At 48.4% G+C, this 22,098-nt stretch overlaps 1 protein-coding gene across 2 annotated transcripts in view; it reads right to left on the reverse strand.

Annotated features, from left to right (window-relative positions):
• Nucleotides 1–22,098, reverse strand: part of MDGA1 (MAM domain containing glycosylphosphatidylinositol anchor 1) — a 154,924-nt gene that overhangs the window by 50,857 nt on the left and 81,969 nt on the right. For both annotated transcript variants that reach the window (XM_055726118.1, XM_055726117.1), the window contains exons 9-10: nucleotides 10,580–10,849; nucleotides 7,085–7,236 (exon numbers count right to left, since the gene is read on the reverse strand). In XM_055726118.1, coding sequence (XP_055582093.1) covers nucleotides 7,085–7,236; nucleotides 10,580–10,849 — 422 coding nt within the window. The remainder of the gene's footprint in view (nucleotides 1–7,084; nucleotides 7,237–10,579; nucleotides 10,850–22,098) is intronic.

Consider the following 22,098-nt stretch of genomic DNA (forward strand, 5'->3'; position numbering starts at 1 on the left):
GCCAGGGGAAGACTCAATAGCAGCACGGGAAGATGTTAGGCAGACCTAAGGGGGAAACCTCATCCCACGGCTCCCAGCCTTTTCCACTGAACTCACCTAACCCATCTGTGCTGGTCAGGCCTGTGTTAAACTTCCCTGGCCAGCCTTATAGAAATGCCTGTGATCCTCTGACTGACGGGGCTAACAGCCACCATGGCTAGGCAGACACCTCTGCCTGCAGCGAGCAATTGCCAGGAGGAAAATCTCTTCCTTTGCGCTGGGTGGAGGCTCTGCTGTCGCTGACTTAACCAGTAAAGAACACATACATGAAATATGGAAAAAAACTCCTGGTTTCCCACCCCTACCAAACATCCAGCTGTCTTGGAGTCTTCCCTTACAGCACAGAGAGAGGGGAGTTTGCTCTCGCAGCTGGTCTTATTGACGTGTCATCCCCTGTGACAGATTGCTAGGGACGAAAAGAGAGACGGCTCAATGTACGGTCAGCTGCAGTGACTGACATCGTGTCCCATTTTCCAGCAGCAGAGAGCACAGCTGAGGCAGGATCCTGCCCTCTCCACACCCAAATGCCTGTGGCAAATTTGATGCTTTACCCCTGGGTCCTGCTTCAAGTACAGCTTGTCCATCAAATGCTATTGATCAGCCAGCTCTCCTTCCACCAGTGCATGGCTGCCACTCAATCCCACCACACATTCCAAACCTCTCCACCTCTTGCAGCCTAAAAAGGCAGCTTCACCTCTCTCTTCTCTTGCTTTCCTTGGCTTTGCGTCATGATGGCTCTTCAAACCAAGCAAACCTGTCCACCAAACAAACTTGTCATCGACACACTGGCTTCTTTCTGTATCCTTTTTCACCTCCCTCAGGGCTGAGTTCTGCACAGCATCACATACACCACTAGCACTACTGAAGGCAATTGACTTGAGAGCACAAATGTAATCTGCCTATTCTCACTGCCTGAACAAAAGCTGAAATAAAATAAAAAAAAAAGAGCATCGGTGGGGGAGATGGGAGAGTTAGAGATGAATAAAACCACCTTTTCTTGCTACAGAGGATGTCTCAGCAGGTAGATGGAATTGTGTTGATTTGACCTTGTCCCATATGACAGCAGCCTGTGATCAGACATCAAACTGGCAGCCAAGGCAGGCAAAAAAAGAAAACAGGACTAAAGAAGCTTTCTGGCAGATGTGACTTATAAGCCGTCCTACAACAGAAGGTCTGCTTTGAGATTCAGTCCTGAGCAAACACTGTGAGGCCAAGTCACTGCAGTCCTCAATCCCACACCAGTGAGACAGGACCAACACAACTCGTACCAAGTGAAATAATGAACAGTAAAGGGATGTGCCGTTTGTCACCCCCACAATTTTTTGATCCATGCAGCATCCTGCATGCAGCCAGGGCCACCATCTGCTGCTTCATGGGGAGTCACACTCCCTCACTGCAGCTAGTTGGGACTGTGATGCTCTAGGAGGGAGGAGGAAAGGAAAAGGGACTCACACATCCCTGTTCCATATGCCCTGACAGTGCCCCACACTAGGACATCAGACTGGGCTGTCCAGTTAAGCCGCGTCTCAGCAGGATTTCTCAGTGGATGCAGCACCACAGATCCTTTCTCTTTTTCCAGGTAACCCCAGGGCAGTGCACAGGTCACATTTTATCCAGAGCAGGATGGGTCCCTCCCTACTTCACAATCCCCGACTCCATCCTTTTAAGCTTTTTGTATTCTAGTATGAAAGGGATTTAGAACAGCCCTGACTGCTTTTTAGCTAAGCTGTCCTAAAACCTCACTGTAGCAACCCCTCAGCTCCTGCAGCATCCCTCAGCTGAAACCCCCACCACAGCACCAGTCGGGGGACACACAGGATGGGGCCACTAGGGGTACGGTACCCCAGAGAGCATCAGGATGAGGGCTATGGACCCAGGCTTGTCAGCAGCCCTGCCTGAGGCGGCCACCTGGGTGACGGGTGATGGCAGCCTTGCCCAGACAGCATGTAATCCCCCGCAGCCAGCAAAATGTTAGCCTCTGTTTGCAAAGGGAGTTGAGCCACCGCTGCCTGCCTTGCGCAGAGCTGCCCGGTTTCCTAGCCCTCGGCATGCCCCCGGCCCCTAAGTGCAGCCTCCAGGCAACTCCCCGAGGTGCCGCCGGCAGCTCAGTTTCCCCGAGAACCTTCTCCTGAAGCCACAGTTGCCTCTGCAGGAGAAAAGGGATTTTGTTCACCTCCCAGAACACAGGGCTGGGCTGCTGAAAGGGCCACCACCCACTCGAGTACATCAACTTTCTGTGTTCACAGCCTTTTCCAAACCAGGACCTGACAAACAAATGGGTTTATAATGTCTAGAGGCAGAGAAAGAAATACTGCATGTATCTGTCTTGGTTTTATACTCTTCCCCGACACTGGGTACTGCTGACAATGGGAGAAGACAAGCTTCTGGCCTGGATGTGCTCACTCCTGCTAAGTACAGGGCTGGGTGGATTAGCTTGCTCTGGAACTTTGTTCTACCCTGGCTGCTCAAACCAGCTGTTTATTTTATCACAGGGTTACTTACAAGTACTGGAAGATGCATTCAGCTTCACTAGACCGGCTCCTCATGGGCCCAGGGCCACGCACATGGGTTCACCAAGCCACGGTGGTGCACAAATCGGGGAGACGCAGTGGTGGGAGTTAACCGCGTTCTCAACTAAATATTTACATAAAAGACCACGGGCTGGTGCACTGCTTGCTCGTCCTCCATTTTGAGTAATACCACCCCTGCTTGCTGCGTAAAGCGAGAGAGACCCCTGCCCCAGCCTGTGTGCCTCGGGGGGGGGCGTCAGTGCCGTGCAGTACCGAAGCCAAAGACAGACGGCAGCTGACAGACGCTGCTGCAGTGGGCTCAGAGGAGAGCAAAAGAACAACTCAGAGGCAGACAAGGAGCAATACAGATCCACAGCCCATAAGCCTCGGCGTAAAACCTCTCCCACTGCGCTGCGATGGCCATCAGCAGAGTTAACCTTCCACTCTAATCACGATCATTAAATTCCTGCTAACGCCCCTGTCCTGTGTCTGTCCAAACAGCTCTGTTATCTGTCACCTCCCCACACGGTGAGCCCGGCTCCCCACTGCCGCAGCTCTCATTAATGCTGCTCTGGCTGGCTGATGAGGCAAGTGGCAGCCGGCTCCGGAGCCCAGATGAGTTTAGTAGACAGCAGGGGATGTTTATCCAACATGGAGGGGATGAAAGTACAAACAAAGAGAGACCGTACAATTACTCAGGCATCGCAGAGGGCCACTCTCATTAAAGACGGTGTCCCTGACAAGAATTAATCTGAAGTGACAACCCAGTGAGCTAGTTTAGCAAATGGGGCTGGGGCTTGGCCCAGTGCAATTTTCGGGGGTCTGTCTGGCAGGTAGAGCCGAGCCTGCTCGGAGGAGTGGAAAGGCAGGAATGTGTTAAGTTGGCCCCATTCTGGCCCAAGCCTGTGTATCAGAAGGTACAGAGGACACAGCAGCCCCAGGTCTCCTTGAGGGGCACAATGAAGATTAAACTTCCCTGCTGCACCAATACTTTCTCCTTCCTCTTGCAGCCTCAGGTCACAGATGGGTTCCAGCTCATTAAGTGCACAGTAATTCTGCCACTATCCCCTGTAACTGTAACCACCAGCCCAACTCAGATCTTTCCTCCAGGATGCAACCTGCTTGCAATATTAGATGGCTTTTCATTTCTCTTTAATGTTAGAGCAGAGCCCTGGGAGGGGATAAAATACACAGAAAGAAACAAGCAACTTAAAAGGCTTTTTATTTTTTAAGCAAAGATCTGGTTTGGGGAGGCTGCTTTGAATCCCCAAGCAATGAAAAACATTTTCAGTTGGAGTGCAGTGCCTCAGTGCTTTTCTATGCTACATGAATACATAGAAGAAAAAAAGCTGACCAAACCAATAGCCCCAAAGCCTCACTGCATCTGCCCACAACCAAACCACCCAAGGCTGTGAACTCATTAGGTTCGCTGGCTAAGGTTAAATAAGGTTGTTGGCATCTGGATCAGTTGCCTTGGAGCAAGAAAGGAAAAGCCTCCCAAGCTGTCAGGACCAACATCTGTGAGGCCCCTGCCATTCCTCAGTGGGAATGCTTTCCCCTCTGAATTGTCACTCAACACAAAGCCTCTGCCTGAGCCTACCTGACCGATGCGCTCCGGGAAATAACAGCCTCTTTGCCCAGACATACAACAGAGGCTTTATGAGAAGCTTGCTCCACATTGCCATCGTATGCGCCTTCCCTGGGTCAGTGGCTCCAAGCTGTTAGGCTGTTTATTTGGTTTTAATTGAAAGTTAATTCTTATTCTACTGGAACTGGTACGTCTGCTGCGCTGCTCAGCCTGCTCTGCAGTGCCGGGAACAATCAGCTCTTGTGGAAATGCACCTGCTTGTCTTGCTGGGAGCCCCCATGCATCACTTAGGAAACCAAATTCCCCCAGTCTGCTTGCAATCCCCCCAGGAATGGCCAACCAGCCCTTGGAAGCTGTTGAACAGGAAGAGCTGGAGGAGCCACAGCACCAGCCAATTAATAAGCAGCACTTTTACTCTCACCCAGCCCCATTTTCAGCAGCTGCAGCAAGAAAATTTAATTCAAGGGTTCCCAGGTGCCTTGCAAAGCATCCTGCTACTTGGGGATCTTCACATTACATATGCCAAGAGCTCTTCAAGCAAACTGGGGAGAACGAAATGAAAACCAAGACACTATGTTACAACCAGTGGGCATCCCAGCTGGTTGTCCTTTGGATTCCAGCTCAGCAAGAGTTAATCACTGCCCCGAGACAGCCCCTCACCACCCCAGGACTGCAGGCTGCTGCTGCCACATTCGTTCATCCTTAAGATGCTGATGAGCACCTGTCACGACCACTGAGGCTGGGGAGCTCCTAGGGCTGGAGGAGAAGGTGGGCTGGCTGACTGGATAAGCTTTCATCAGCTTGATGCAGGCAATAAATCAGCTGTGACTGGCCGTGTGTAAGGCCCATTTTATCTGAAGAGAATATTTCACTTCAATCCTAGATCTCTAGGAGGATTTTTGTACCACCACAGCTAGTACCTGGAAGCCAGTCTATCCAGTGAGGAGGGAGCACAGGCAAACAGCAGCTCCTCATTCAGGCCGACAAATCCCCTTTCTTAAGAGCTCTCCAGTCAGCAGTGCTTTTAAGCTTTCCAGCTTTTCACAGTTATATTCAGTAATTCAACTACGTTCTGCAGTCCAGTGATGGAAGAGCAGAATACAAAGCTTAGCCCAGGTGCCCCAGCACGAAGAAGGTGTGACAATGCAGCAAAGCCTGCAGGACGTGGAAGAGGGTGATGGCACAAGGGAAACAGTGAAAGGTTGGGAGGCATCACCAGACTGCTTGGATGCCAGGTCAGACATCATGGGGAAAACACCAGGAAGGCAGGACAGGAGCACAGAGGCAGCTCTGCGAAGCAGCAGGTTGGAGACAAGAGGTAATGCAATCCGCTGGGACAAGGAAACGCAAAGGGCTCAGTGAGCCCTCGGTACGGCACGGGGAGGCAGAGACCTCACAATGAAATGCAAGTGCCTGTCGGAGGAGGGCCAGGGGGAGGCAATGCCACGAAAGCCTTTTCCATCTCCTGCTTGTGCTTGGCAGAAGTGGGAACAAATCTCCCCTGCTTCCTCTTCTCCCTGCTCCCCCTTATTGAGACCCATGCCACCACGATGACACCTGCAGCCATTTCTAAGAGCCTGCCCATACATGAGACTGGGCTACAGCAGTGCCCTGGCGTAACACTCCTCTAAAGCACCCCACTCAATAGACACAGCTATGTGGTGATGATGCAAAAGAAACATTAACAGCAGTAACCGATGGGGTATGAACAAACCCAGCAAGGGTTAAATTTGTGTAAGCATTCAGCTTCCTTCATGTCATAACTTAAAGCAGAAATGCGATTTTCCCTTTTCTTGATCCCTTCCAGTAGGAGTTCAATGAGGAACAGATCCAAGATTACTTCTAGGCACTGTGCAAAAGGAAAAAAGCCTCAGCATTGCTGGAGAAGGATAAAAATCACAAATTAGTTCATTGAGTTGCAGTGCTGATAATAGCAGAACTTGGCTAAGAGGGAAGGGGCACTATGACAAACTGCCTTCATTATTAGAGGCTCCCCTGTGTCCTGTATTATTATTAAGCACTGACAATGTGCTCCACACAGTTTGAGTAACAAACAAAGGCTGTCCCACCCCAGAGAGCTCACAATCAAATGGAGGCATAAAACTGGAACCCACTGTGCAGAACTAGAGGGAAGAGACACTTGGATCTTTTTAATTATTTTGTTTCCTGTCTACAGTAAACAAACTTTCCTTGTGAGAAGCATTTGCTTCCAAGCTACTGCTGAATGGTGAGAACCACCAGTTTTAAGTGTCCCTATTTTTAAAAAATGTTGAATGCAGGCACTTTGCTGAGAGTGGATGAAAGTAGCTGGCAGTCCTGCTAGGTTAATGTGCTCTTTGAAAACATCAAGCCTCTTTTCCCTAACCTTCTCCAACCAGGGATCTGAAGAGATCCCTTAGTTGTCCCCCAACCGCACCCACCAGTATGATTTCTCTTCAGATTCAGAAACCTTGAAACCCACTTCTCTTCCCCTGCAGAGTTTATATAGTCCGAATAGCTTCATTAATGTGACTGCATGAAAGCTCTCTGCAACACAAACAGCTGATGACTTTTTCCTGCAGTTCCTGCCTGGAGAGCTCTTCAGCTTATTCCCTTTATTTCACATGAGTGAGGAGGACGGAACTCCACTCGCTTGAGTCTTTGGCCTACAAAATCCACAATACCTATTAATGACTGTGGGGTTTTGTTCACATTAAAGCCCCGTTCAAAACACTGAGCATGAACCGTCCGATGGGAGGCAGCAGGGCTTTGAAAGCCATGGATCATACCCAACACCAGACGTAAAAATGAACGCCGAGCTGTGCATTTGGCCTGTCTTCCATTCAGTGGGGAAGATGCAAGACCATCAGGATCTGGCAATTCCGTCACCTTCAGCTCTTAATCGGCAAGGAGACATTGACGTATCTGCCAAGGGCATACGCTGAGGCTCCAGAAGAGCAGACCTTACCTGCCGGACTTCCAGGCGGTACTTGAGGATGGGATCCACAGCATCGGGCTCCTTCTGTGTCCACTGCAAGACGTAAGAGTAATTCTTGGATTGCTTCTGGCTTAAGGTGGGGTTGGGAGTGTCATAGTAAAACTCTGGGCTGTAAGCTTTTGCTGGAGGGGGGAAAAAAAAAGAGGGAGGAAAGTAAAAGAGTGGGATCAAGGGGAACATAAATTACAAAAGAGACGTGGTGAGAGTGGAACAGCTCCACTTGCCCAGCTCATTCACTTGCCTTTGGCATGCCGGACAGCTTTACTATTGTAGCTGGTGCTGCACTGACATGCCATCATTTTCTGGGAATCACTTCAACTACTGGGAGGGTTAGCAGCCCTGCAGCACCAGTGGGGCATCGCCAGCACCAGAGAAGGTGGAAACAAGTTCAGTTCCCCACTTGGAACCAGCTCTAATCTTTCCTCTCTTGCTTTGTAGTTTAGACTGAGGTAACGGCTTTAAACTGCTGTTTCTCCTGTTTCATCTGCTGCTTTACAGAGTCTCCTGCTAACAAACCCTGAGGAAAGATCATTTGGCCAGTAGGTCATAGGAAAAGTGTTATTTATCTCACAGGGACTGTGGCATTAAAAAGGAGACCTTGCTCCTTCTGCATCTCCCCTGCCTTGGCAACACAGTGCTCCAGCCCCTTTGTAACACGACCGTCAACTCAACAGCAAAGGGGATGCTGACCTCAGCCTGGGTAAAAACAGCAGGAGCTTTAGCAGGGGTGGAGATGTCTTTTCTAAACCCACGTCTCCCCTCAAAAACAGGGCAGCAGGAGGAAGGGAAACACAGAACAAATGATGTACCAGAGAGAAACAGGATAGTTCAGAGAAGAAGGGATTTCCCATCATTTCCCCAGCTGCTGCTGCCCTGAACCACTACCAAATGGAATTTGAAGGCTACTGCCATGCAGCCCAGAGGCTGATGGACTAATGCACAGGGACAGAAGCAACTCGAGGTCTTACCCACAGCTGCGTTTGCCTCATTTGAAATTACCTTCATTTCACCCTGTGCACTTCAATTTTTGGCAGGTCCTGTCCTGGGCCAGGCAGGAGCTGGACATGAACCCAAACTCTCCTGTCTGGGTTGAGGTCCAGCCTGGACCTGCACAGAGCAGAAAGATGCCTGGGGAGCAAGGGATGCTGGAGAGCAGAAAAGGCATAAACACGATCTCCCCAGGCAACCTGTTGCACCTTTCCACTTGAATCACAGGCCCTGCCATTCTGCATGGCTATAATTAGGCTCAGAAGGATTCAAAGTTTATTTTTTATGAACTCAGACAGATAATATTGATGTTTATTTCCAAGTCCTTTTTTTCTTATTGTTTTTATTGACTTGAATTTTTGCACAAGCAAGAAGTTCAGAACCACCTCAAGACACTAATTGCTGCTTATTCAACTTGTATTGACTGTGGAAGTCAAGCTTCATAATGGATTCCGAAATAAAATCAGAACTGATGATAATCATCATCTTGCATGATATTAATTCCTTATTAATTGACTCCAAGTGGAAATGGAAGCTAATAAAAAAAAGCCTTCTAATGGAAATGCAGCACATCAAGATACTTTTGGAACTTCCTTTCTGGGAACTTTTACCATGGCTGGAAAGTTTTGCCTTTTGCTTACAGCTGACAGGAAAAGCTGAAGGTTATCCACTCCATCTTTCAGGGCTTTTCTGTGCCTGTGGCTAGTGGGAGTGCAGGCAGTGACCAGTATGAGGTGCCCTGCTAACTTGCTCAAGGGGAGAGGGCTGGATGTCTTGCTGTCCTACGAGGACATCTCAGAAAGCTAATCTCCCATCCATAGAAGAAACTAATCCCATCCTGGGTAGATTTATGTACTCTGTTTCCAGTACATCTGGACACCCCACAGTCACAAATGAGTCACTGACTCCCTGTCAGATAGGAAGGTTTATGGTACTGCTCTCACAGAGAAGAAACAGAAACAAAAAGAGACTATGCCATCCTCCCTGCTCACACAGGAAGGCTGTGGCTGATGGCAATTAAAACTCCAGCAGTCCAGAGTCCAAGCACAGCAGCCTACTCACTGGATTATTTTTCAAGTCACTCCACAGGCTCAGAAGGCCTAATTGATTCGTAACTGTCCAGGACACAGGCACAGACATCTGAAGCTGAAAAGCCACCATCAGATATCAGTGCCTTGGAAATGAAGAAGTGATGCAGGAAAATAAATGCTTGCTGCTTTCCTAATGAGTGTTCTCTAGGGATGAATGCTGCTTTCTGTTGAGGGGATCTTATCTCATGGGCACAGCACGGCACACCAGGTAGAAATATGTATTTATTACTACTTCCAGCAAGAAATTCTGATCCTGGGAGCATTCTCAAGCTTGCTAGGGACACAGTCTGCTTTGGTGGCTCACAGCAGGATATGGTTTGACATCGCTTAGTGACATGAGAGTTGCAAGCACGTGAAGAAAGTGTAGAGAGGGCCAAAGCTCTCAAGCAAAATCCTCTGCTGGACAGGTTCCAGGAAATCTCAAGGGGTGAGAGCAAGGTCCTGAAAAGGGGCCCAAACAGTAGAAGTGGTTTGGGCTTCCCCACTTCCTGAGAGCATCTCAGAGTTAGAGCACACCTGAGCTTTTCCAAACCCTGTGAAAGATCTGCTTCAAAATCAGGCTTCTCTGGATGTTATTTATTCTCATTTGTTCAGCCTTGACTTGAAAAGTAATATAAATTGGCCCTGAACTGAAACCCCAGTATTTTGTCTGAATTTACTGCTTATTAAGGCAACTTTATTGGACAGCTCTTCCAGAAACTGGTGCCCAAGTCAATTCTGGGGTCATGGGAGAAGCAGATTTAACGATCAGCTGGAGAGGCTAGGTCAGATGTGTGGGTTTAGATGCTATAACTCTGTCATCCCTCTTTGCAGTTCCATGCAGGAGAGAAGTCCCATTGCGGTGCCTGCTGGATTCACGGAAAAGTGTGAGCAGCAGATCTACTGAGTACTGGTACCCATTCCCAGCTCATGTTTGTCCTAGCAGGCATCATGAAACACAGATAGATGGGAGACATAGGGAAGGTGCAGGAATACATAACACAGTTCCTGTTTGTTTGTTTGTTTTTAAAAGGAAAATCAGATGATTTGGAACCTGCTGGAGGGATGCAGAGAGCCGTTTGCTCCCCCTTAGCCAATACTTATCTACGATACAGGCTGTCCAAGCTCGAATGCTGATGGCAGCCTTGAGTTTAAGTCCTGTATCTTTCACACAATCAAACATTGCTAAACTGTACCAGTGGCTGGCACTAACTGCCCCAGGCCCATCCCAGACTTGAAGGACTGCCTGAATGATAGAAGCTGATCTCCCTGTTGGCTTATGGAAGGTCATCCCTTCTGAACATAGTGCCATGCCCAGAGGAGGCAGCAGAGGTTGCCTGCATTGGCACCAGTTTATGGGGAGCAAGCTTCCCACCTCCATAACCCCAATGCGCACTCTGTGACTTACCAGACACCTGGAAGAGGCAGGTGGAGACCCCCACGTCGTTGGAAATGCTGCACTCGTAGCTACCGCTGGTCTCCCGGCTGACACTGTCCACCTTCAGCTCCGAGTAGTCCTGCTGCTCTGCCAGGGGCTGCACCAGAAGGGTCCCGTTGAAGCGCCAGACAGAGGTGGCCACCTTCATGGGGCTGCCCTTCAGCATGGTGCAGCGCAGGGTGACACTGCGCCCCATGCCCTGGCGCACGTCCTGGAAGGCCGGCTCCACCACGGGGGGGACTGGAGACCGAACAGAGCAACAGATGGGGATGCTGTCAGGGAACAGCCGTCTCGCTCAGCACGGTCACCCCAGAAGTGCCTCTGAGGAGACACGCACCTATGATTTCCTAGAGGCTAATTATTTTCTAGTAGGAGCAGCAACAGTCATCTGACATCCCCTTCTGACTGGGCTGGGGCCACCTCCCACCTCCCTCCATTTATTAGGTAGGGGTGGCCTTTAGCAAGTACTCATCCCACAGTGAGACACTGCTTGGAGGAGTTACAAAGCCCTGCTCTTTCATGTGAGAAGCGCAACTCCAGCAGCTGAGCGCCGTAAGTTGGATTCAGTCCTCAGATCCTAATGAGGATAACCAGAGTCTTCATACCCAGCATAAACTGCACTCCCTGAGCAGGCAGGTATGCTCCCGAGCAGTTACATCCATGTTCTTCTGGTCAGTGTCTGACAGGGTTATCAGGGACACCATGTTCAGATGGACAGATATGCACTGCCTGTCTCCACAGAGCACAGACGTAAAGGGGTGTTAATAAAGCCTCTCCCCAGTACATCAATACAACACATCAGGGACTGGCTACAGGGACTCTGGGTCCTATTTTTATCCCTGGCAACAACTGCCCAATGCTGGGAGGTGTGTCACATCTTCATGTCAGCTCCTCTGCCAGTACTGTGAGAATGGTGATGTGTGGCCGCCTCCTTAGCAAAGGGAGGCTACTGAGTCTTGTTCTTTAGCACCTGTAAAAATTTATAGGGACTTCACAATTTGGGTATGGTTGAGGCAGAACAAGGAGAAAGTCTGGACTAGTATTGCTTGGGTTACCCCTTATTCAATGCAATGGCAGAGGACAAATGTCCATAGCCATCTGATGGACATGTTTCACTTGCAATAAACTCTTAATTAAAATGCTACAGCATGGGAATAACCAGAAGCTCTCCCTCTAAAATGATAAAAGCTTCCTGAACACAAAACAGCTGTCACACTGAATCTAAAACAGGGAGAACAGATTTATAGCAGCTCCAGCACAATCACAACTCATCTTCTCCAAGTTCAAAGCACCTGCTCTTCCAAGAACAACTTCTATGCACTACAGATCTACAAAGCACCTTCCTCCTGTAAAGGTCCGCAGCGCTGACAAGCAGAGTCAGGCCCAAACCCCTGCAATACTGTGTGTTGCACCTGCAGTGCCACAGACACAGCTCCACCAGGAACCATGGGTCACACAGCATCCCCACTGCCCTGCACGCAGCGTGCCTGGAGGGCTCTGGTGCAGCAGTCTCTCTCCTCCCATAGCCCGACCTCTGCAAGACCCACCTACAGCTCTGTAACACTAGCAACATCTCCATCTTCTCCACAAATGAAGGTGCTGCATGCACCACCCCATAGGTCTGCACGCACAGTGTCCCCTCGCCCAGGGACACAGACGCATCCGTAGGTATGCAGCATACAAGCATCCCTTCCACCTGACAGACCTTGTTTGATAGCGGCTGATGGTTTTCTAGGCACCTGCTCTCACTTCTCAGGCTCTGGGCCCTTTGCTGCACTTAAGTGGATTAAAAGCAGCCCTTGACTAAGCTCACGTTGCCGTGCTGAATGGCATGGTCAGCTCATTACAGATGGCTTTGCTAGCAATGTGTCTCTGCGGGTGCTCCAAGCGCTGACTTGCCTTTGGCTCACACGTCTCCCACCTCATGGTGAGAATAATGTGAGAAGTTGTTTGATTAGACCTAGTGCCATGAATGTGTCATCTCCAACCCTAGCTGCTATCCCATTTCTTGGGTCACATCTGCTCCTTAATTGAAGCTGGTAGGGTCTCACATTATAATCAGGGCCAGCTGGTGATGGGGTGGAGGGGAGAGGAAAAGGGGAGAGAAAAGAGAAAGCGAGACTTAAAAAAATGGCACAGCAGCTCCAGATGTACTCAAAGCAATCTTATCTTATGAGGAGAGAGAGGGGTGGGAGAGCAGCTTCCCTCACTGCACCGAGCGGTGCCTGTGTACGGAGCTGGGACAGAGGGAGAAGAAAGGTGTGAAACTAGGCAGCGAGCCCCCCTGCAAGGACAGACGCTGCAAGGAAAGTGCCCCCTGGCCCCCACCGAGGGAGCATCTGGGCACAGTGAAGGTCACACAGGAGCAGGGCTGGGACACACCAGGTGCCTCCTCTAGGTCACAGGAACAGCAGGGCAGCCAAGGATGCACAAGATATTTAATCTTCTTCAGCTGAGAAATGGGATTTACTTGATTTGCACTAGGACAGTCCCTGGGCCTATGTTATCACCTTGCAGAGGGAATGTCTGAAAGTGCCTATAAAGTACAAATTGATTACGTTTTCTCCTCTTGTTTCTGGCACTAGGAAACCTCCAATGAGCAGTAACTCTGCAGGTAGTTCTAGAGTCCCTGGGTTTTCCAGAGAGAGAGCTGAAGCAGGTCATCCCGTCACTGCAAAGGATGCAGTATGATGCCAAGGGGCCACTATTCCTGAAGCTTGCCAGCAGACATGAAAGCAAAGCAAGGTCAACAGCAATTACAGAGCCAGACATGAGCTCTGGCCTCCAATGCCTACAGGGGAGCTCACGCTTCTTCAGTTAGGTTATACACAAAAGGGAGACCCACCACCAAGGCAAGGATTCCATCTGCAGATCCCAGCAGATAACAACATGGCTTTTTCTAATCCCTGGCTTAAACACAGAAGAAAGCTTGTTTAAATGAGCTACTGTTCCAGCTCCTCAGAACTGGGAACTGAACAGTTCCAGTACAGCTGAGGTGGTGATGGTCTCAGAGCACAGACTTCCAACACGACTCCTGCGCAGACACTGTTAGGGAGCTGCAGGAAATGATCAGGATTTTCCAGCTGCTTCTAATACTCAGAGGGAAGCAGCATCCCCGCTGGCTACAGGAGAGCAGTATCTGGCTATTCTGGCTCTCTAAGCTGTCATGGTGCTCTTTGGGGAGCTTAGGTATCAGCCCCAGTTTTTAGCCCAGTTCCAAAGGCAGGTCCTTGTCCAGAGGCTCCTCAAATGCCTTCCTGCATCTCCCCCAAACTCCATGCATGCAGCTGAAGTGCTCTTTTAAGCAGCAGCCATGTTGCAGGCAGCAGGTTGCTACATTTCAAGAAGGTGAAAAAACCTCTGCATATACAGGGCTTCGGGATCCCCAGGTAAGAAACACAGCAAACAAATATAGACTGTTACTGTTTTCTCTCAGCACACAGCTTAACTCTAGAAGAGATAGCCGGCAGGAGGAGTGATGGAAGGGGTGAAGAGGGCAGCACATTACCATTCTAGGCAACATTGAAGGAGCGAGGCTCCTCCAGCAACCTTGTTAAGATGCAGCTGCTGTGAAACACAAGGCAGGGCAGCCTGCCTTTGCAGCAGAATAAGCTCGTTAGGAGCAAATCAAATCAGCTGAACGCAGGCAACCTACTCCAGTGTGCCAGGCACCCTAAAGCAAAGCTGGGCTGTAGGCAGCTCCCTTGCTGTGAGCCAGAGCAGATGCTCTGCACTGAAGGGTTGCTAAGCCAGCACGGTGTTCACAATGAAGGGCAAGAGCAAGGGAAGCAAAACAGAGGAATGTCAAGTGTTGAGGGGTGCTGCTTTGTGTCCCAATAACCTCTTATTTTCTTGGTTTCACTGGAAATAACCAGGACTGAAATGCTTTTCCTGCTAGATGAGTGAGAAGTGATCTCTGGTCAAGTCTGTAAGTATTTGGTTTCAGTCTTTTTTTCTTAGCCTTGAGGAGGGGAGGAGTGTTCTTCCTTAGAAAAGCCGAAGTGCCTGCAGGGGAGACTACAGTCTCCTTGCACTGTTACTGTGCTGTCCTGCTTGGGCACAGGTCAGGAAGGGGTACTCGGTGATCCCAGCAATGTTGTCAGAATGCTGCAGGTTCCCATCAAATCCCAATGCCTTCAGAAGGCAGCGATGCTTCTTTCACCAATGATAAAGTCAGAGCATTCCAGGATAGCAGTGATGCACTATGGAAAGTTCTTCACTTGTGGAGTAAATAAATAATAAAAAAAAATTAAGGTTTTGTTGTGTGGTTGGGTTTTTTTTTAACTTTAAAAAATGGAGATGTCAAGAGGCTGCTCAATCTGATATGGATGAAAGGCAAAGAAAGGTTCATATTGGAGTGGACTGATGCACAGAAATCAGTAACAAGCTTAAACACAACTCAGCATCTGCAGAACAGGGAAACACCGAGTGAACAGACCTCGCATCAAGAGCTCAATTCTTGCCTGAGAAGGTCAAAAATCCTAGACACCACAGTACAACACTACCACGTAAGACACATGCCAGGTCTGCTTTCCTACCATAGCTTGAGGACTTTAAATAGCAGAATCTGGTCAATGCCCAAGTGCTGGCTCATTTTGAGAGGGCTGTCAGAGCTGCGGAGCTCACTCATAATCTGCTTTCTGACCCACAGGCAGCCCTTTCCTCCCTGTAGTCACCCTGACCAGCGGCTGACAACAGCCAGCTCTGCAGGTGGTCAGCTGCCCACGTTGTACCACTGGTCTATGTGGATGCCACGCGTGGCTGCACTCCCATTTTCCTACAGGGATTTACTTCCCACAATGCTTCCTCTGCTGCAAAGAGCACCACGGCGCAGCAATGTCTGGGCAGAGGAGCAGAGGCACCAGCAGAAAGACAACTTGCCTGATGTCACACGAACTAGCAGCATCAGACAGAAACAGCACAGGCGCCCCATATCCTGACCCACGCTTCAGCCCTCATCCCAGGCTTCCTGCCCTGTGATAAACACCCTCTACTCCACCCTCCAGAATCAGTCATCATTTACATTTTTATTTAAATCTAGCACGTGCAACATGTAACACAAGTGATGAAAATAGCAAGCCTTGCCAGATTAGAAAACAGCTTTATTTTCAGCTGCTCTCATCACACTGCTGAATGACTCCTTCCAAGCTTAGCCATGCAATCACAGTGCCAGTGGGACTCTGGCTTGTGGTCTTCACCTTATCCCACCTGTGAGAGCTAATTGACCACTCACTTGCTGTATTAACGTTGCAAAGGATACAGAGATAACCTGGTATGAAAGACTGCGCTGTGTGGTTAGTTACAATTAGCAGCTGTGTTTCATTATCCAAAGTGGTTAACGACACCAGGCAGTAATTTCTCTCTCTGGAAAACAAATCAGCACAGGCTGCTATTAGGGCCTTATGAGACCTATATGACCCCATCCAGCATCCATTTAAATTCTGAGAGGTACCCTTCTGCAGTCATACTGGATGCAGTCTTCTCTAGGCAACCAAAGCAATCCCAGCAAAAGATGTTGTTCTTATCCAGCCCCTGGTCCCATAATCCGTGGTAATAAAGATGTCACAAGCATCAAAGATACTGCACCCCTGCTTTTACAGCAGGTAGAAAACTCATAGTTTCAGCTCCAGGAGAGACCCAGAGCTCTCTATGCGAGCAAGTGGAAAGCTCTTTTATTGTCACAAGGCTGGGAAATCACAGCTAAGCAATTCTGTCCCCTGCAACAGCACTCACACCCCAAGAATACACGTTAGGCACCAGCAGTTTTCCATGTGGAGACAAATATTCAACTAATATTTACAAGGCCAGTCTCATCTGCTTTTTTCTGAGAGATGATATAATTGAGTAGTTAGAAGAGGGGAAATGGACGAAGGTTTGCCCAATCTATTACAGCTAAAAGCCAGAACTTCTTTCTTTCATCTTCTATGTCCTTTGCCTTTGCACTTCACTCTCCCCATGTATAAACAGACAAATCGTTTATTTTTTGTGAACTGCTTGAAAGCCAAGTTGCAAGTATAATTTCAAACAAAACAAATTTGTCTGAGTACATTTTCTGCTAGACAAGTGGGTGCAGGGGCCGGAGAAGCAGGGCTCAGAGCAGAGAAGGCTTAGCTTTGTGCAACTTGACTGCTCTTAAAAGAAGAGCAAGTTAAATGTATTCACTACCAGTTTTTCTGCTTTCCTGTTCTCTGAACTTTCCAAGCCAATTAGCTCAACCAGTCTTCACCTTGTTTTAATAAAGAAGGACTTAATAAAGGATTTCCTCTTCTGCATGATAAGCTGTGCTGATTAATACATGAGACCCCTAGCTCACTTTACAGAGTGCTTTGAAGAAAGTCCATCTCGAGTGGGAGTTGTCAGACCTTCTGGCTCACAGATATGCCTCCTCAAAAAACGATCTGTCCCAGACAAGCTGGAACTCCACTCAGACTCACTGCCCAATTAATTCAAGCTAACAAGACTCTACAAAGACAAGTATTCTCCTGCAGTGTAAAGCCACCTCCTTCCCATGCCTCACTTACCTCCAAGTGCCTGGTTTCGAAACAGTATGCTCCCCTAATTGAAAAAGGTAAGTGGGAAAAGATGGTATATGTACAGAAGACACAAACACATTTGTATGTGAAATGCATGCTGATAATCCTCCCTCCACCCACATGCCACCCAATTAGCATAGTTATGCACAAGGGAAGTAAAGACTGAGAGAGTGGGCATTTCGGAACTAGTACCTTCAAGTGCGGCCAGACCAGTATCATAACCCAAATCTAAATTTTTTTTTTTTTTTTTTGCCACAGACTAACATGAAAATATTGTCTCTAGCTCACAGACAGTTTTGCTAGTTACAGCATGCTGAAGCAGGATGATGGCTGGGGTGGATCTGGGTTCCTCTTGCCCACACGCATACCCACAAGAGGGGAACCCTCCCATGCGTAGCATTGCCAGACCACCAGCTCTTCTCAGGTTCTGCCTCTCTTCTCTAGAATATAACAAGATGTTAGCTCATACCCATGCATCTCTTATTACATGCTTCTGTTTAACAAATTGGGCTGGCAGTGACATGCTGCTCCCAATAGCATATGAATAGTTTAGATCCAAACATTCACTAACAGTCAGCCAATGATACTCCTTCCCCAAAAGCATCCCATATGCATTAACTTTTGGCAGAGAACCAGTTATCTTACTCCTCAATAATTCATAGGTAAGCTACTCAGCTGGGTAGTTCTGGGAATAAAGCAAGTCATTGCCAGTGCAAACTAAGAAAAAGAAGAAAAAAATCTGCCCGGAAAAAAGAACCAAATAAGATTCTTCTTCCAAAACAGAGAATCCACATCTTTCCTCTCACCTCAGAGTTTATCACTAGTTTTTCTTACCAGCTAACCCAATTCCCTTGCTGCAGTTTCAGCCTACTGCAAGTCCTCCCCATAGGTGTTTTTATGTTCTAGTAATCAAATCTGTCCTACCCCTAGTAGCCCCCAACCTCAACAAATACTAGGAGAGAATTCTTAGTCTTCTTCCTCTCCCCAAGTCCTTGACAAGATGATTTTGACATTTTATATGTGCATATATGTATGTACACATATCTTTACAATTCCTCTTTCTCTCCTTCCTCTGCTTTTCCAACAGCAAAAGCACAGCTTTAGTTCCTATTTAGGTTTTATTTTCTTTGGGAAAAACCACTGTCCTAGGGTTTTAAATGCCAGGGGAATCACACACAAGAAGTTGGGAAAGGAAAAAATAAATGAATCTACAGCTCTGACTCTCCTCACATGCCTGGCAGAGACAAGTAGGGCACCTCAGCCTATAATGGGGCAGAGATCAACAGGTACCAACTGCAACCTTGTGAGCAGAAACAGAGCCGCTTGGCCCATCACAGCAGAACGCATTCCCTCACTTCCAGCCACAGTGTAAAGATGGAAAAATGGAGGGAAAACAATGCATCTGTGTGTTTGTCATCCTAAGATAGGTTCTCCACACTCCTGAGAAGGATTTGGAACAACTGAGAAAGGACTGATCACACCCCCCCCCAGGTTTGAGAAAACCTGGAGCTAGCTGGAACAGGACTTTATAGCCCAAATTTATCCCATCTAACTTCAGGCTCTTCACTGAGGAGCCCAAGTTAGGAATGTCGGCTCCCTCCAAAACCACTGAGTGAGACAGACATCTCTAGAGGACAATTCAGATGGTAGGAATCCCTAGCTGACATCACCTCCCTCCATCCTGTGCCTGCACGGGGAGCCTCAGGTGATCCCAGCCCTCACATCTCTGCTAGGCGGGATGAATGCAAACCGAAGGAAATGCTTGTGTGACACCTGCACAGAAGTGGCCAGTGCCACCCCTCTGTACGAACCTCTCCAGGCACTCTCAGTGCCTTGTTTGATGAGTTTATCAGTGAACTGAGTTATAACGTGCATCTGAAACTTGGGCAGCATGTCCTGCTTTTGGACAGGAGACACCTCCTGTGTTTACGTTGCTGCATGCCACAATGGAGCTACTCTGGGAAGGAAAACAGACACCAGCCTGCACCTTCCCCATAGCAAATGTAGTGATAAACCTTTGGACTCCAGACAGCATCCAGCTAGTGCCACCACTAGGGCTTGTGTCCCGAGTGTGCAGCTGTCACCTACAAGGAACTGAGTTTCCTTCCCCTAGTCTCCTACGCAGGACCTCACCCACAACCGGAGGAGCTACCAGGCAGAGGCGAGCGCTGACTCCAACCAGCAATCCAACAGCAACAGCCTCCTATTCCACCACCAGCTGCCTGAGCAATTCAACTGCCTCCACATGTTTAGACCCTTTTAACAAAACAACTGAAAGTTAAGAGCAGGGAGGCTGCAGGAGAGAGTGTCTCCGACAACTGCAATCCTGTCAAAATAGGGAAGAGTCCCTGCTTTAGAAATGCAATGATTTGTCAGGGCCACAGGTGGTCAGAGCCTTCTGCTCACAGCTGGGCTACAGCACTACTTTACCTTCTGTTTTCAGTTTGAAAGCTAAATTGGGAGCACTAGATGATCCCTCCACAGCTGCTTTCCAAACAGGCAGGCAAAGCAAGAGGCAGCATAGCCAAAAGCAGAAATACTGTTTAAAAAAATCAGACCTGCTTTAATGATGGGTTGGTGTGATCAGAGCTGGAAAGGGGAGAGATCCAAGCCAGAAAGAGCCTGGTAGGGGAAAGAAGGCCATCCAAGGCAATGAAGATAATCAATTATTAACCAGCATTCCCAAATATGTTTACTTTGAATTCTTTGTCTGTACTAGTAAGCAAAAAGGATGCATGTGGCAAAGCTAGACCAGGAAGAGTTAATACAGTGATCCTCCGCCTATCTACAGAGTGGGAAGAGGACAGGCTTCCCCAATACAAGCCAAGCTCTTCCTCAGCCTCTCCTTCAGGCCTAGCAAGGAATTTGGACTAAAGAGGAAGAACTCAGTGCAGAGCAGCACCCAGTTCTCCATCACTTCTCTATCCACTGTCTTGGAGTTCTGCTGCCAATTGTTTAATATCGTGCTCTGCTAACTGTCATTATCACCCCATTTTTCCATCCTTCACCCATGATTGATCTTGATTCATCTGAGGAAGATGACGACAATGAAAACGTAACTGTTCAGAAAGAGGCTGAAAGGATGCTCAGACTGAAAGATTTATGGCAAACGTTCAGTCTCATAGATGAAGCAGCTGAGGTCAACAGATATCAAAGCAATTTTTCCCATAAGAATTAATGTAACAAGGGGGGTGTGGTGCATACAGGAACTTCAGAAATGCATGCAATTTAAAAGCACAGGAGCAGTATATATAACAGAGAAAGGAGAGGCAAGAACATTTTTTACTGTAAGCATTTTTGCTGTCACTCTCTGGATGGTTACCTCTTCATCACTGTCATCATCATCTTCAGATGAATCAAGGTAGATCAAATCAATCATGGGCGAAGGATGGAAAAATGACGATAGGTTCAGGCGGTCCATCAGATGAAATGGCTGAGGTCTTTCAGAATAGTGATGGGCTCCAAAAAGCCAGCTGCCAAATAGCCACCGACTCTGCCATCTGAAAGTCCTGTCTTCCCCCTCCATCCTTCACACTGTTACCTGCATGCATTTAAAATGTGTGAATTTCATAAGTGCCTGTGCCCAACTCCTCCTCTATCTATTAATTATGAAAAAAATGCTTTATCTGTCATATCAGTAACTGTCCTAGCTTTTCATGAATGTATCCTCAATGAGTTGCTGGTTGCAGAGACTCATCCCCCTACACCTTACTCCCAAACCTGCCAACCCCCTACGGAGACAGCAGAGGATTTGGCAGTCCCATTTATTCAGGCTTGGGTGATAACACCTGTCTCAGAGAAGGGCACGGACGTGAACTGTGGAGGACTTGCTCCCCCACTAGAAACCTCATGTCTTCCCTCTGCATCGCCACCGTGTTTCCAGAGGAGCCCCGCGGCTGAGGCAGGCACAGCCCTGCAGCCTTCTCTGTCCCTGTGTTAGGAACAGCACCATCACTTCTGACAGCCGCAGGTGGTGTGGGCTCCCAGAAATCGCTCTCTGGGGCTCAGGGTCTCCTCTGCAGCAGAGGGTGCAGGAAGGAGGCCAGTGGCAGAACTGGCAATCATTCAAGGACAGCAGCCTGCTCCCTCGACCTCCCCATTTGGCTATCAGCTCTGTCCCATCTCCTCTGGACTTCAACCAGGAGAGGGAAATTTATTAACAGCCCCGCTCACTGGATAAATCTGCTCTGACATTCGATTTTCCAGGCTGCTTCCGTGGCTGACCTCAAATCGGGCCAGCACTGCAGGAACCATTCAGAGGAGCGGCATCCCTGTAACATGCACACATGCCGACCTCATGCAGATGCTTTCTCATGTTGACTGACGAGGACTCAGACTGCACCAAAGGCGATATGCAGGACAAGTGGGAATCACATACTCCATTTCTTCTGATGCCTGGATTTTGGTCCAACAGATAAATGCCTGAAGCTGATTCCATAAAATTTCCATTGTTCACATTCCCAACTCTTCTGAGACCCAAAAGTAAGGCCATTACCTTCCTCATTCTCACCCACTGCATCAAGATCTGAAACTGGATCCTGGCCTGAGTCAATCCATCAGCAATTATCAGCCCGAGGGGTTGTGGCAGCACACACTGTAACATGGCATCCTGCTCCTTCCAGTCTCTTCATGATGGATAGTAACACCTCCCAGAATCCGACACCCCAAGTGAAAAGGACATTTTAAACAAATTTCAGCGATGTTTGCTGAGCCATCCCACTGTGGTGGGCAGAAAGAAGATACAATTCTGTGTACAGCTCTGGAAGGAACCTGCGTGGACTTAAATCTGGGAACATCTCTGGCTAAATCTGTGATAAAAACCAGAGATGATGGAAAGACAGGCTTCTCCATGTCCTGTTTGTAAGACTCCAGCTGGATTTGTGTACCCTGATCTGAATTCATCAGTGCAAAAATGGCAGAATAACAGACTAAAAACAGATCATAAAAATCTTAAAA

This window comes from Falco cherrug, chromosome 13, assembly GCF_023634085.1.
Source record: "Falco cherrug isolate bFalChe1 chromosome 13, bFalChe1.pri, whole genome shotgun sequence".
Taxonomy (NCBI): Eukaryota; Metazoa; Chordata; class Aves; order Falconiformes; family Falconidae; genus Falco; species Falco cherrug.